At 45.7% G+C, this 14488-nt stretch overlaps 1 protein-coding gene across 1 annotated transcript in view; it reads left to right on the top strand.

Annotated features, from left to right (window-relative positions):
• naga (N-acetylgalactosaminidase, alpha) overlaps positions 1–13768 on the top strand; it is a 44447-nt gene extending 30679 nt beyond the window's left edge. Inside the window, exon 9 of the mRNA XM_063062649.1 lies at positions 9486–13768. Within this exon, the coding sequence (XP_062918719.1) occupies positions 9486–9644 (159 nt within the window). The 3' untranslated portion in view covers positions 9645–13768. The remainder of the gene's footprint in view (positions 1–9485) is intronic.
• Positions 13769–14488: the final 720 nt, after the last annotated feature.

The raw sequence follows: 14488 nt of genomic DNA, 5'->3' as shown, positions 1-14488 counted from the left end.
ATGTCCTTTGAACAATTAGTTGATAGATATTCTCTTTCATACTCACACTTTTTACAATATCTCCAACTTAGATATTTCTTACAAAAATATTTACGTAATTTTCTTTACATATTGGATGCTGAACTGTTAGGTATTTCTGCATCATATCAATGTCTCTTCTGCAATCCTCTACTCTATCCACAACACCACCAACCTCTGTGTCATCTGCAAACTTGCCAACCCACCCTTCTACCCCACATCCAGGTCGTTAATAAAAATCATGAAAAGTAGAGGTCCCAGAACCGATCCCTGTGGGACACCACTAGTCACATCCCTCCAATCTGAATGTACTCCATCCACCATGACCCTCTGCCTTCTGCAGGCAAGCCAATTATGAATCCACCTGGTCAAACTTCCCTGGATCCCATGCCTTCTGACTTTCTGAATAAGCCTACCGTGTGGAACCTTGTCAAATGCCTTACTAAAATCCATGTCGATCACATCCATTGCACTACCCACATCTATATGCCTGGTCACCTCCTCAAAGAACTCTATCAGGCTTGTTAGACATGATCTGCCCTTCATAAAGCCATGCTGACTATCCCTGATCAGACCATGATTCTCTAAATGCCTATAGATCCTATCTCTAAGAATCTTTTCCAACAGCTTTCCCACCACAGATGTAAGGCTCACTGATCTATAATTACCCGGACTATCCCTACTACCTTTTTTGAACAAAGGGACAACATTCGCCTCCCTACAATTCTCCGGTACCATTCCCATGGACAACAAGGACATAAAGATCCTAGCCAGAGGCTCAGCAATCTCTTCCCTCACCTCGTGGAGCAGCCTGGGGAATATTCCGTCAGGCCCCGGGGACTTATCTGTTCTAATATATTTTAACAACTCCAACACCTCCTCTCCCTTAAAATCAACATGTTCCAGAACATCAACTTCACTCATATTGTCCTCACCATCATCAAGTTCCCTCTGATTGGTGAATACCGAAGAGAAGTATTCATTGAGGACCTCGCTCACTTCCAGCCTCCAGGCACATCTTCCCATCTTTATCTCTAAACAGCCCTATCTTCACTCCTGTCATCCTTTTGTTCTTCACATAATTGAAGAATGCCTTGGGATTTTCCTTTACCCTACTCGCCAAGGCTTTCTCATGCCCCCTTCTTGCTCTTCTCAGCCCCTTCTTAAGCTTCTTTCTTGCTACCCTATATTCCTCAATAGACCCATCTGATCCTTGCTCACTAATCCTCATGTATGCTGCCTTCTTCCACCTGACTAGATTCTCCACCGCACTTGTCACCCTACCATTCCTCATCTTCCTCATGTAAGGGGGTTTCGACTTTTATGTTACTGCGGAAGCTAATTAAAATGACGTCTTTGTTATGTTAATCTGGGGAATGCGGCTTTGTTGTGTTAAACGCTGAGAAAGTTTGCGCTAGGAGCTTGTTTTTGCTTTAGAGTGTGATAAGAGAGTGCTATTAACCAATTGGGATAGTTGTTATGGTTTTGGTGTATTTGAAGATACTGTATGTGCGGGGTTTTGGGGCAGAAGGCGGGGGAGCGAGACAGAGGATGGACGAGGTGCTGGGCGGGGTGGGGTACCTCACACAGCATCCACACAAACGAATTACCCAGTTTGCCGGGGCTGAGGCTGTTTCCCTAACGACAGCAAGCCGAGCGACCCTGAGGGTGGCCAGGGGGTCTACATTGTGGGGGCTCGTCCGGGATTGAGTCTGCTGGTATGCTGTGTGGGTGCCCTGTTTAAATCTGTAATGTGTGTCTCTGTGGGTTATTTGCTGGTGATTGCTGTATGCGTGGTGGGTGAGGTCTTTGTTCGAGTTCAGGCTGGCATTGACGAGTTGGAGGTGGCACTTGGGGCTGCCCATGCGGTTGGGAGAGAGAGGGAAGAGTGGTCTGATTTGGAGGTAGGGTCTGCGAATAAATGTTCTAGCTCTGGCAGGCTCCGCCTGGCACTTGGGATAGTGTCCACCCCAAGAGGGGTGGAGACGTGCGAGACGTGGGTGGAGCGGATCTTTCAGTTGTTAGATGAGTGGCAGGCTCAGTTGAGGGAGAGCGACAGGGATTGGTTGAAGGTTTGAGTAGGCAGGCTGGTGACAGTGTTAGAGCTGTCAGGTTCACTTACACCGTAGTGACAGCTGTCAGTTATTTGAAAGAGGGGGGAAAGTTTTCAGTGTGTCTTCTCTGGCTAGGAGGGCGGCTAAATTGCTTGCAGTGCCAGGGGGATCATTTCAGGGGATCAGCCCCTCCTTCAGTGGTTCAGCTGATCAGAGAGGTGTCAGGAAACTTAGTGGAGGCCCAGTGGGGGAACGGCTTGGGGTCTCTGGGGAAGCACGTTCCCAGCAATGTACCAATGTACTTCCGAAAGAAGACTCTATTCCTGAAGGCTTAGAGGGGCCACGCCCCAGGGTGTCGTTATGGATAGAGGGAAGCGATGCTAAAGCTATCCTTGACCCCGGGGCACAGATCAAGTTGTTGTACAGTTCGTTTTACAACCGGTGTCTGAAGCATTTATCCTTGACAACCGCAAAGGCACCGGAGACTTTGGGTACTAGTGGCAGTAGTTATCCAGAAGACGATGATTGGTTAATGACCCTGGAGTTCATGGGGGCATCGTCTGGGCACCCAGCCTGTCGAGTTGCTTCTGAGGACGTGTGTAGCAGCCTTGAGCCGGTACCGAATTTAAACGAGACCCAGCGGTGGTAGGGCTTGGGGAAAGTAGCTGAGGGTGAGACCCTCTTAGTAGATGCTCCGAACTACCACGAGGGAGGGGAGTTGACCGCTGAAGACACCTCAGTGAGAGAGAGGTCGCGGCAACTGGACCCTAGCGGCGTGGAAGATGAAGGCAGCGTGTGTGTGGATTATGCGATGTGGTTTAATGTGCTGCATCTGAGGGGTGGATGTTGCCAGATCCCGAGGAGTGCAGCTGTTGAGCTGAAGATGGCCGTTACTAGTTCCCTAGGATTCTTCCGATCCGAAAAGATGCCCAAGGGCATATCCGGAGCCCCTGCATCCTTCCCGCGGGGCATGAGGAAGACCATGGGGGAAGTGAAGGTGTGTGGAGTTTTGACGTATGTGGATGACCGCCTAGAGCTTGGATTCGCCTGGGGGGACTATGAGGCGAGGCGAGTGGCTGAGCCCGGGCGACTGAAGCGAAGTGTCAAATGTGGAGGAGTTTTTGGCCGGAGGAGTTTGGTGCAATGTGAGGAAAATGACCTGACATACCAGTTGAACTTCCTGGTGTTGGGACAGATGGTGGTGGACCTGGGGATGGAAACCCAGGTCATCAACCTGAATGAGACACAGGGAAGAGAGGGGATTTGCACCGCACTGCGGTCATGTACTGATGAATTAATCCAGCGAGAAGAAACAATGACCCACCTTCGAAGGGATCAACAGAAACTCAAGACGTCGATTCAGAACAGATTGGAAGACTTGCAAGTTGGGGAAGATCAAGGAAGTGTTCTGACTAAGATCAACAGAAAACCGAGAGCCCAGGGAGGGGAGTTTGACTACACTCCCGAGGAGGTAAAGAAATGGAGGACAGATCTGGGAAAAGGGAGGCGGATGTTTGAAAGGAACCTGAAGGTGACTATTGCAAGTTTAAATGAAATGGAAAAACTGAAAGTTGACCTGGGAGATGCCCTCAGGAAGAAACAACCGGAGGCTGAACATTCTTTAACTGCTGCTTTTCAGGTCAGGGTGGAAGAAGCTGGTGGGGTAACTGTGTCCCAGATTGAGATGACCAAGAAGCGTGAGTCAGAACTGCTGAGACTGTGGCGAGAGTTGAAGGAGTCCCTGAAGAAGCTGACGTCTCGACTACAGGAGGCTAAAGGGGTAGCCCCGGCTAAATGTTTCAGTTTGGAGAAACTCAAACAGCAGCTACCAATCGAGGGAATGAGGAAGGATATGGATTCAAAGGATGATGTGCTGCACATGTGGTACATGCTGCCTTTTGCTAACTTCTCCATGATTGGGGAAGAGACCTTTGGCCCTTCTCCCACTGAGTCAGGTGTAGTGGGGAGGGCTAGCTGTGGGCAGTCTGAGTTACGGCAGGATCAGGAAGGAGGAGAAGCGGGGCCCTGGACACGGAACAGGGGGCTCCGAGCTGTAGTGGTGGCCTGAGTGAGAGAGGAATTGGCAAGCAGGCCCGAGGTATCCCTAGTAGTGTCTGAGCCTTTTGGGTTTAGGTGAGGGGGCACGGAGGTCTCGGAGGGTTAAGAAGCTCCCAGATAGGTTGGCCTATGTAGCGCCCATGGGACGGGAGTAAGGTCCACTGTTTGGGGAGCACTGTCACTGTGTGTATCTGTGTATGTGTGTGTTGTGTGTCTGCGGGACTGGTTGGCGAGTTACTTAGAAGTCATGAGGGACATGACTTTATTTGGTGGGGGGAGAGTGTAAGGGGGTTTCGACTTTTATGTTACTGCGGAGGCTAATTAAAATGGCGTCTTTGTTATGTTAATCTGGGGAATGCGGCTTTGTTGTGTTAAACGTTGTGAAAGTTTGCACTAGCGGCTTGTTTTTGTTTGAGTGTGATAAGAGTGCTATTAACCAATTGGGATAGTTATGGTTTTGGTGTATTTGAAGATACTGTATGCGCGGGGTTTTGGAGCAGAAGGCGGGAGAGTGAGACAGAGGATGGACGAGGTGCTGGGCAGGGTGGGTACCTCCCACAGCATCCACACAAACGAATTACCCAGTTTGCCGGGGCCGAGGCTGTTTCCCTAGACGACAGCAAGCCGAGCGACCCTGAGGGTGGCCGTGGAGGCTACATTCACCAGGACAAATTTATCCCTAACATCCTGCAAGAGATCCCTAAACATCGACCACATGTCCTTAATACATTTCCCTGCAAAAACATTGTCCCAATTCACACCTGCAAGTTCTAGCCTTACAGCCTCATAATTTGCCCTTCCCCAATTAAAAATTGTCCCGTCCTCTCTGACTCTGTCCTTTTCCATGTTAATGGAAAAGGCCAGGGAGCGGTGGTCACTGTCCCCAGATGCTCACCCACTGAGAGATCTGTGACCTGACCTGGTTCGTTACCTAATACTAGATCTAGTATGGCATTCCTGCTAGTTTTCCTGTCAACATACTGTGACAGGAATCCGTCCTGGACACACTTAACAAACTCTGTCCCGTCTAAACCATTGGAACTAATCAGGTGCCAATCAATATTAGGGAAGTTAAAGTCACTCATGATAACAACCCTGTTATTTTTGCACTTTTCCAAAATCTGCCTTCCAATCTGCTCCTCTGTATCTCTGCTGCTACCAGGGTGCCTATAGAATACTCCCAATAGAGTAACTGCTCCCTTCCTGTTCCTGACTTCCACCCATACTGACTCAAAAGAGGATCCTGCTACATTACCCACCCTTTCTGTAGCTGTAATAGTATCCCTGACCAGTAATGCCACCCCTCCTCCCCTTTTTCCTCCCTCTCTATCCCTTTTAAAGCACTGAAATCCAGGAATATTGTGAATCCATTCCTGCCCTGGTGTCAGCCAAGTCTCTGTAATGGCCACTACATCATAATTCCATGTATGTATCCAAGCTCTCAGTTCATCACCTTGTTCTTGATGCTTCTTGCATTGAAGTACACGCACTCTAGCCCTTCTACCTTACTACCTTTACACCCTTTATTCTGTTTCCCTTTCCTCAAAGCCTCTTTATATGTTAGATCTGGCTTTACTCCATGCACTATACTTGCAGTTCTCTCATGACCTTTATCCTCCTCCATCTCACTATCTGCTCTAACACTCTGGTTCCCCTCCCCCTGCAAATCTAGTTTAAACCCCTCGGAGCAGCACTAGGAAACTTTCCCGCAAGGATGTTAGTCCCCCTCCAGTTCAGGTGCAACCCGTCCCGTTGGAACAGGTCCCACCTTCCCTGGAACAAGGCCCAATTGTCCAGAAAATGAAGCCCTCCCTCCTGCACCAACTCCTTAGCCACATATTTAGCTGCATTATCTTCCTATTTCTAGCCTCACTAGCACGTGGCATGGGTAGCAATCCTGAGATTGCAACCCTGGAGGTCCTGTCCTTCAACTTTGCACCTAACTCCCTAAATTCTCTTTGCAGGACCTCCTCCTTCTTCCTATCCATGTCATTGGTCCCCACATGGACCACGACATCTGGCTGCTCACCCTCCTTCCTGAGAATACTGAGAACCTGATCTGAGATATCACGGACCCTGGCACCAGGGAGGCAACAGACTATCCGGGATTCTTGATCTCTCCCACAGAACCTCTTATCTGTCCCCCTAACTATCGAATCCCCTATCACTACTGCTCTCCTCTTTTCCCTCCTTCCCTAAGTTAATTAGAGTAAATAAAAGAACTTACCTGGCCTTGCCTCACTGGGAGCAGGCTCGTCCTCAGCCTCTGCTCGCCGAAGCCTCTCGAGCCAAAGCCTCCCTACTCTGTCGTCCGCTACTACGTCACCCACTCTGTTAATCTTTTTATTAATTTTCAAATTCATAAACATAGCAACAATACTAATACAAAGAGATTGGGGTTACATTATTGGTAATTGACATATGCAAGTAAAAATTACAGATAATACAAGTATATTGGGCCTCCCAAACTCTTAATATAATTAAACATGATAAAAAGAAAAATGAAAAAATATCAAGAAAAAAAACCCAAAATAAAAGAAACTAAACTAAACTGAACCAAAAACCGAACTAAACAAAGCAAATGTATTATATTACATTGAATACAATCATTAATGTCATTAACTCCGCTCCTCTGTCCATATATTTTAGGTTAATAAAAGGGATTCGGAAAAGGTGGTACAGAGGGCCCACGTGTCTAAAGATAAACCAGCTCGTTTTTACTCTCATATAAATCCTGTTTGTGTCAGATATCATTCTGAATTAGCTTCTTTGACTCATATGCTTTGGTCTTGCCCTCTTTTGAAAAAATTTTGGAAAGATATCTTTGATATTATTTCAACAATTTTGTGTATTGATTTACAACCTCATCCTATTACCACAATTTTTGGTTTACCAATGACGGAACATAGTTAATTAACCTCTTCAGCTCGTTGGATGATTGCATTTGTTACATTAATGGCTAGAAGATCCATTTTATTGCAGTGGAAAGAGATCAATCCCCCTACTATATTTCAATGGTTTTCCCAAACTATATCTTGTTTAAATTTAGAAAAAATCAGAAGTGTCACTTTTGATCCTTTGGTTAAATTTGAAGAGACTTGGAGGCCATTTATTCAACACTTTCATATGATGTAGCTTGACCTTTTCTAAATCCTTTTTATTAACCTGAAATATATAGACAGTCAAGTTTAATAGTCACTCAACCATACATGAATACCCATGAATGCAGCCAAACAAAACAATTTACTCCAGGGCCAAGGTACAAAACACAGTAACAGTCACACACAGCCTAAGACACGTATAGCACATATAAGATACATAAAATATCAGTAAAATGCAGCCACACGAAAAATATATATAGCCTGAGACCCTGAATCTATGAACACTGCAGAAATCTGCAGTCTTCTGCCACATGAACACCGGGGGGCAGCACCGACACCAGCTTGGATGCTGTACCACACCACCTCCGGTGCTCAAGAATGGGATGAAGTTTGTTTGGGAATTCACTCAACGGTTTGAGAGGGAGAAGCTAAAATCAGATGTATTGGTCTGACAGTAGAGTAAAGGGAAGCACAGAAGCATGAGAGAGGAGCCGGCCAAAGTTGATTGGAAGGGGACACTTGACAGGAATGACAGTATAGCAGCGATGGCTGGAGTTTCCGGGAGTAATTTAGAAGACAGAGGATCAGTTCTTCCCAAAGAATTAGCATTCTAAAGAGAACATGAGACAAACGTGGCTGACAAGACAGCACAGAAGCAAAAGAGAGAGCATATGATACATAAACACAAAACATTCTGCAGATGCTGGGGTCAAAGCAACACGCTGGAGGAACTCAGCAGGTCGGGCAGCATCCGTGGAAATGAACAGTCAACGTCTCAGCCCGAACCATTGACTATGCGTTTCCACGGATGCTGCCCGAACTGCTGAGCTCCTCCAGCGTGTTGTGCGTGTAGCATATGATACAACTAGGAAGATATAAGATTGGGAAGCATTTTAAAACCAGCAGAAAACAGCTAAAAAGCAATAAGGAGAGAAATGATGAAAACAGGTGAAAGGTAAAGGTAAGCTAGCCAAATATAAAAGATGATACCAAAAGTTTTTTTTCTCTGATAAGTGAAAGAGACACAAGAATGGACATTGGACCATTGGAAGATGTTGCTGGAGAGACAGCGATGAGGGACAAAGAAATGGTGGATGAGCTGAATTAAGTATTTTGCATCAGTCTGCAATGCGAAAGACACCAGTAGCATGTCAGAAATTCAAGAATGTCAGGAGTCAGAAGTGAGTGTAGGTACTGTTACTAAGAAGAAAGTGCTTGGAAAGCTGAAAGGTCTGACAGTAGATATGTCACCTGAACCAGATGTACTACACCCCACTGAGGTAGCTGAAGAGATTGTGGCAGCATTAGTACTGATCATTCAAGAATCACTAGATTGTAAAATGATTCTGGAGGAATGCCAAATGTCACTCCACTCTGGGAGGGAGGCAAAAACAGAAAATTATAAGCCAGTTAGCTTGACTTCAGTGATTGGCAGGTAGTATTGAGGAAACGGTTACGGAGGAACTTGGATAGATAAGGAAAATGGGCGTAGACTTGGCAGATCAAATACAGAGTGGGGAAGTGTATGGTCCAGCACTTCGAATGAAGGAATAAAGGCATAAACTATTTCTAAAAGGGGAGTGAATTTAAAATTCAGAGGTGCAGGGTATTTGGGGGCCCTAGTGCAGGATTTCCGAAAGGTTAACTTGTAGTTTGAGTTGGTGGTAAGGAAGGCATTGATTAATAAAATGTTCCAAGTCATTGATCTTGTTAGATTCATTCACTACATTCTTAAATACTTCATCAATCTTAACCTGTCATTGAATGGCTGGAAACAGGCCTTGTGGCCCACTATCAATCACCATTTACATGTGATTCCCAGCCTGGGGACCATGGACTTCTCCATTAACAGTAAGCCTCCATGGCATTAAAAAAAGTTGGGAACCCCTGACTTGCACTAGCCCTGTCTGCTCCTCACATTCCCCCAGATTCTTCCCCTCACCTACACACGGGGCAGCTTACAGTGGCTGATTACCTTATCAACCCTCACATCTTTGGGGTGTGGGATAAAACCATAGCACCTAGGGGAACCCAGGGTGATTGTGTAAACTCCAGACAGACTGTGCCAGAGGTCAGGATCGAACCTGGGTATCTCTGCTGCTTTGGGACATTTGATTAAAAATACTGATGCAAGACTTTATTTCTGTTTTTAGAAAACATTTCTTTCCCTCAGCAGGGCCTAATGAACAGCTTTAAGCACCGCCTCCAGTTTGTGTTGCCCTGATCTGTCGTGTTTTGTCTCCTCCATGTTTAGGCACAGGACGTGTACACAGGTCGCGTCCAGCACGGCCTGCAGCTTGACACCAAGTTCACTGTCACTATCAACCCAAGCGGAGTGGTAATGCTCTACGTGTATCCAGAAGACCAGTTCAAACCAAACAGAAGGCCCAGAGACTACCCACTACTGCTGTGAAGGAGCCTCCATCACCATGGCAACAGGAGGCCCAAGGCCTGTACTTGGCCGCCATGAAACAGCATTAACCGCTGTTGAGGATCTGGTCTTTAACTCTTTGTGCATTTCATTGAAAATTGGGCATATTTTATGCTTAGGTGGGAAATTCTGAAGGGATTACTTATCCTGTTGGCTCTTGATGGTCTATTTTTTAATGTAGTTTTCCTTCAATTATGGTGTTTCTGGTACTCTAGGGGTTAAACAGTCAGTGTGGATGTCTTGGCCATTGACTGTCCATTCTCTCAGGTAAAAGTGTGCAGCACTGTTGCAGGCTGTTCAGCCCAACATGGATCGGTCTCCAGACATAGACCTATAATAGGGCTCTTATCAAGCAGGCTGCTTCATCCTTCATCCTGGATGGTAGGTGAAGCATTTAACATGTTAAAATTGGGATGGAATGATATTTGTTCTTTAACAGCATGCAATTTATTAACAAGGATCTTCTGATCACTCAAAACCAGATATCCTGATTCCACTGGAATATTATAGTCAGCCTGTGTCAACAGGACTGTACCTTTGAAAAACTAAGCCCCTCGAGTAGTGAAACTAAACTTGGTAATAGATTCCAGAGGACAGTAGCCTCATGGTCAAATTACTGGATTGGCAGCCAGACCTCTGCAACATTGAGCTTGAGCTACGAGTTCATATCCTACGGTGGCAGCTTGGGAACTTAAGTTCAACAAAATAAATAAATATTGATTTTTACCATAAGAGATTCTGCAGATGCTGGAAATCAGAACAATACGCACAAAATACTGGAGGAACTCAGAGGGGTTAGGCAGTATCTATGGAGTTGACTTTTCAAGCTGAGGTCTTTCATCAGGATCCATTGGTTTTTGAATTAATATCATTGACAGTGACGGTAATGCCACTGAGCTGTTATACAAACCCACCTGGTACATTAGTGATGTCCAGAGAGGAAATCTGCTCTTCTTACCCGGCACAGCCGGAGCGTGACACCTAAGTGGTTAACTCATAACCCCTCGGTTCAGGAGCACTTGGTGATGGGTAATAAATGGTGCTGTGTTTCCACACATCCACACTCCTGGAACAAATCGATAAAAACCGAGAAGTTTGCATTTCTAATAGTTAAAATGTGGCAGAGTGAAGCACTCCAGCCCTTGAATACTCTGGGTGAGCATTCTCAGCACAGGAACAGCTAGTCTTGCTGGAGGCAGAGTCACCACCGGGTACGGTACCTCCCACTCGAACTCTTTTAACACTGTGCGCAAAACCTTCACTTCATTCATGTAATTCTGGTTGCTGTTAAACGCAAGGTCTTCATTACTCCCTGCCCACGTACTTTCAAGTTCCACCACTCCACTTCTGTCTGGGGAAGTTTCGTTCCTTCTCAGTTCCTCATTTTATTTTTGGTGTTTATAACCATCAATTTTGGATTCATCTTCCAATGTCTGCCTCTGAGACCTGCATACTTACAAATATTATGTCTCACCTTAGTTTATCTTTGCCAGAGAAGTTGGCCACGAACTTGGTCTACGATACTAGTTGTAGGCTCTCAGTTGAGCTGCCATTTTCCTTGTTATTTTTTTTTATTCCTGTATGTCCTCCTGTGCCCCTCTATCCACTTCAACCTAGTGGTTGGGACTGTGCTCCAGGATTTGGGATTTGTTGCTATCTTTTTATTTGCAATAGCTCCCCATGGTATTCGTGTTGTATTCAGAGAGCAGCTCTGGCCGGGGGCATTCCACCCCCAGGCCTTAACGTAGGTTCTGGAAATCTACACTGCTGCAATGGGGAGTTGGAGATCTTCACTGAGTGTGTGCATGATTCCCATCTGGTATTCTCACCGAGTTGGGAACAGCGTATTGGTCCAATGGTGCACTAAAGATTTGGGAAATCTCTGCTCCACATTAAAATTGACAGCTTATTAGACGCCTCCCCCCATCCCCCATTCATCCATGTCATTTTATCTTGGGTTTAGCTACAGCTTTTCCTCTTCAGTATTTATTGTGGTAGGAGCTAGGCTACATCGCATTGGTGAGACTGTGCTGGAGCCACCATTTTGGTTATGGTCGTCATTCCCAAGGACATCAACACTTAGCATTACACAAGTGAATCCAAGCTCCTTGATTTCCATGGGAAAGGGCTGCTGATGGAGGGAGGATTGAACTTGCATACCCATGAAGCAAAGGCAATTTAGTGCAATGTAATGTTCAGAGAGGGCTTTTCTTTTTAACTTGTTCACAGCATTGGCAATACTGGGAATTATCCAACCGTCAATACCCCTGAACTAAGGCCTGAGGTCAATTGTTTTGGTAGTCTGAGGTCACATGTAGGCTAGGGTTTTATACCACTCTGGTTATTTCACATTCCCACTACAGAAACTAGCCATTTTAATTCCCCATTTATTTAATGACAGTTTAAACCCTTCCCTTCCCTCCCCAGCTAATGTGGTTGGATTCTAACTGGAGTCTCTAGATCAAAGTTCCAGACCTTGGCTGCTAGTCCAGGAATTTGAACAGTAACTGCATGATATTGATTCATCTGTTGGACAGTCGAGAAGTGGTGCCAATCTTTGGGATTTTGTGAACCTTGAACCTTCTTGAATGAGCTGAGAAATACATTTACTGAAAGAACTTTGGATTTTTTTTAACCTTGGGGAACTGCAGATGTCTCAGTTATTGAAAATATTTAAGGCTGCTGTTGACGGACTGTGAGACTTTCAAAGAATGGAGGGGTTCGGTGAGGAAAATATTGCGGAAGTTCAGCTGTGATTGTACTAAGTGGCAGTCAGCTGGGGCCTGAGTGATCGCCACCTGCTCTCGGTAGTTAACGTAGTGACCATAAGACAAAGGAGCAGAAGTAGGCCATTTGGCCCATCGAGTCTGCTCTGCCATTTTATCATGAGCTGATCCATTCTCCTATTTAGTCCCACTCCCCCGCCTTCTCACCATAACCTTTGATGCCCTGGCTACTCAGATACCTATCAATCTCTGCCTTAAATACACCCAGTGACTTGGCCTCCACTGCTGCCCGTGGCAACAAATTCCATAGACTCACCACCCTCTGACTAAAAAATTTTCTTTGCATTTCTGTTCTGAATGGGCGCCCTTGAATCCTTAAGCCATGCCCTCTCATACTAGACTCCCCCATCATGGGAAACAACTTTGCCACATCCACTCTGTCCATGTTACCAGATTAGCGACTGGGGGCTTGGACTATTGATCCAGGTGTATAGAATCAGGCTCTTCAGCCAATCGTGCAAGATCCAATTTCACAGTGGCCACTGAAAACTTCAAGTAAGAAATAAACAGTAATTAAGGAAAACTCAAACAGATGTTTGGAATTAGTCATGATGGCCATAAAACTATTGAATTGTCATTTAATCCTTCAGATTCACTAATGAGCATTTGGGGAGGAAACCTATCTAGTCCTTACCTGGTTTGGTTTACATGCAACTGAAGAGCTATCAGTGTGCTTGGTCCTGAAGTACCTCCTCGGGTCAAAGACCTTTAAAGGTAGTGGTGTGGTAGCACAAGGAGAGTTTCTCTCTTCAGTTAAAGGGTGGTGGTTCTCATTCAGTGGGGGCATCACTGCTGTTATAACTCATCCATCCTGCACTGTCACAGCATCTGCAAGGGCAATGTGTTCATGGTGGCTATGTGACAGAGCTAGTCTCCTGGTTGACTACAGGTAGATATGTGCACATTGTTCCAATTCCATTATTTGTTCAGTTCCCTTTTGCAAGTCCGCCTCCGCCGCCATTTCAGTGAATGTAAATCCAACTGTAATAACTGACCGTGAGTTTTCATTGCCTTTTGATCTTCTTTCCTTTCCTGTTGTCAAATTATCTTTAATCCCAAATTTCACACAATCAGCAGCTGAGACATGTTCATTTGTTAAATTGCACTTTTAAAACACTTACTAAGGCACTGAGATTGTTGTTCACGCCACAGTAAAACTGCCGTGCTGTGAGGGTGGCGGAAGAATTAAATATGTATGGTGATTGATTGGGTGCTGAAAGATGTCTTCTTCAGCAAAAAAAATCTTACTGCTTTTTTTTTAAATCAATACGTTGCTTCTGTGAATTTGTATTTTCTTAAAAAATAAAAATGTTACTATATGTTCTGCTGTCAAAGTGCTCTTTGAATGTGATGGGATTTAGTTACAAGGTGAGGAGGCGGTTATTTACAAATGATTATTTGTGGTGGTCCTACCCGCGCCGTTTCCTTTGCCTGTTGTCTGTAGCTCGACGCGGAACCTAGTGCGTGTGGAAAGCGTGCAGGGAGCCGGCGGGATTCAAACCCGGGACCGCTCCCACTCGCCGGTGCGCCTGGCACTACACTAGCAGCCGGCTATTTACAATATGAGGTACTTAACAACTTCTTCCTACGGCCGGTGGGAAATCACCGTAATCACTTTTTCACACAGAGGGTTGTGGTTCTGTGGAATGCTCTGCCCCAGAAGGCAGTGGAGGCCAATTCTCTGGATTTTTTCAAAAAAGAGATAGAGCTCTTAAAGATAGCAGAGTGAAGGGATATGGGGAGAAGGCAGGAAAAGGGTACTGATTGTGGATGATCAGCCATGATCACAGTGAATGGCGGTGCTGGCTCGAAGGGCTGAATGGCCTACTCCTGCACCTATTGTCTATTGTAATCCTATACAGTACTCCAGACAATGGAGAGTCAGTCACTGAAGTTTTGTTTTAGGCAATTGAGGGTTATGGAAACTGACACAGAAGACGAGCTGAGATGATCATAGTCAATGGTTGAGCCCACTTGAGTGACCGGGTGGTCTACTCCTGCCCAGCTTAGGCGAGAGTGGACCTACAATCGCTGCCGAAA

Source organism: Mobula hypostoma, chromosome 11, assembly GCF_963921235.1.
Source record: "Mobula hypostoma chromosome 11, sMobHyp1.1, whole genome shotgun sequence".
Lineage (NCBI taxonomy): Eukaryota > Metazoa > Chordata > Chondrichthyes > Myliobatiformes > Myliobatidae > Mobula > Mobula hypostoma.
The sequence above is the reverse complement of the archived record's forward strand: the minus strand, read 5'-3'. Positions and strand labels throughout refer to the sequence as shown.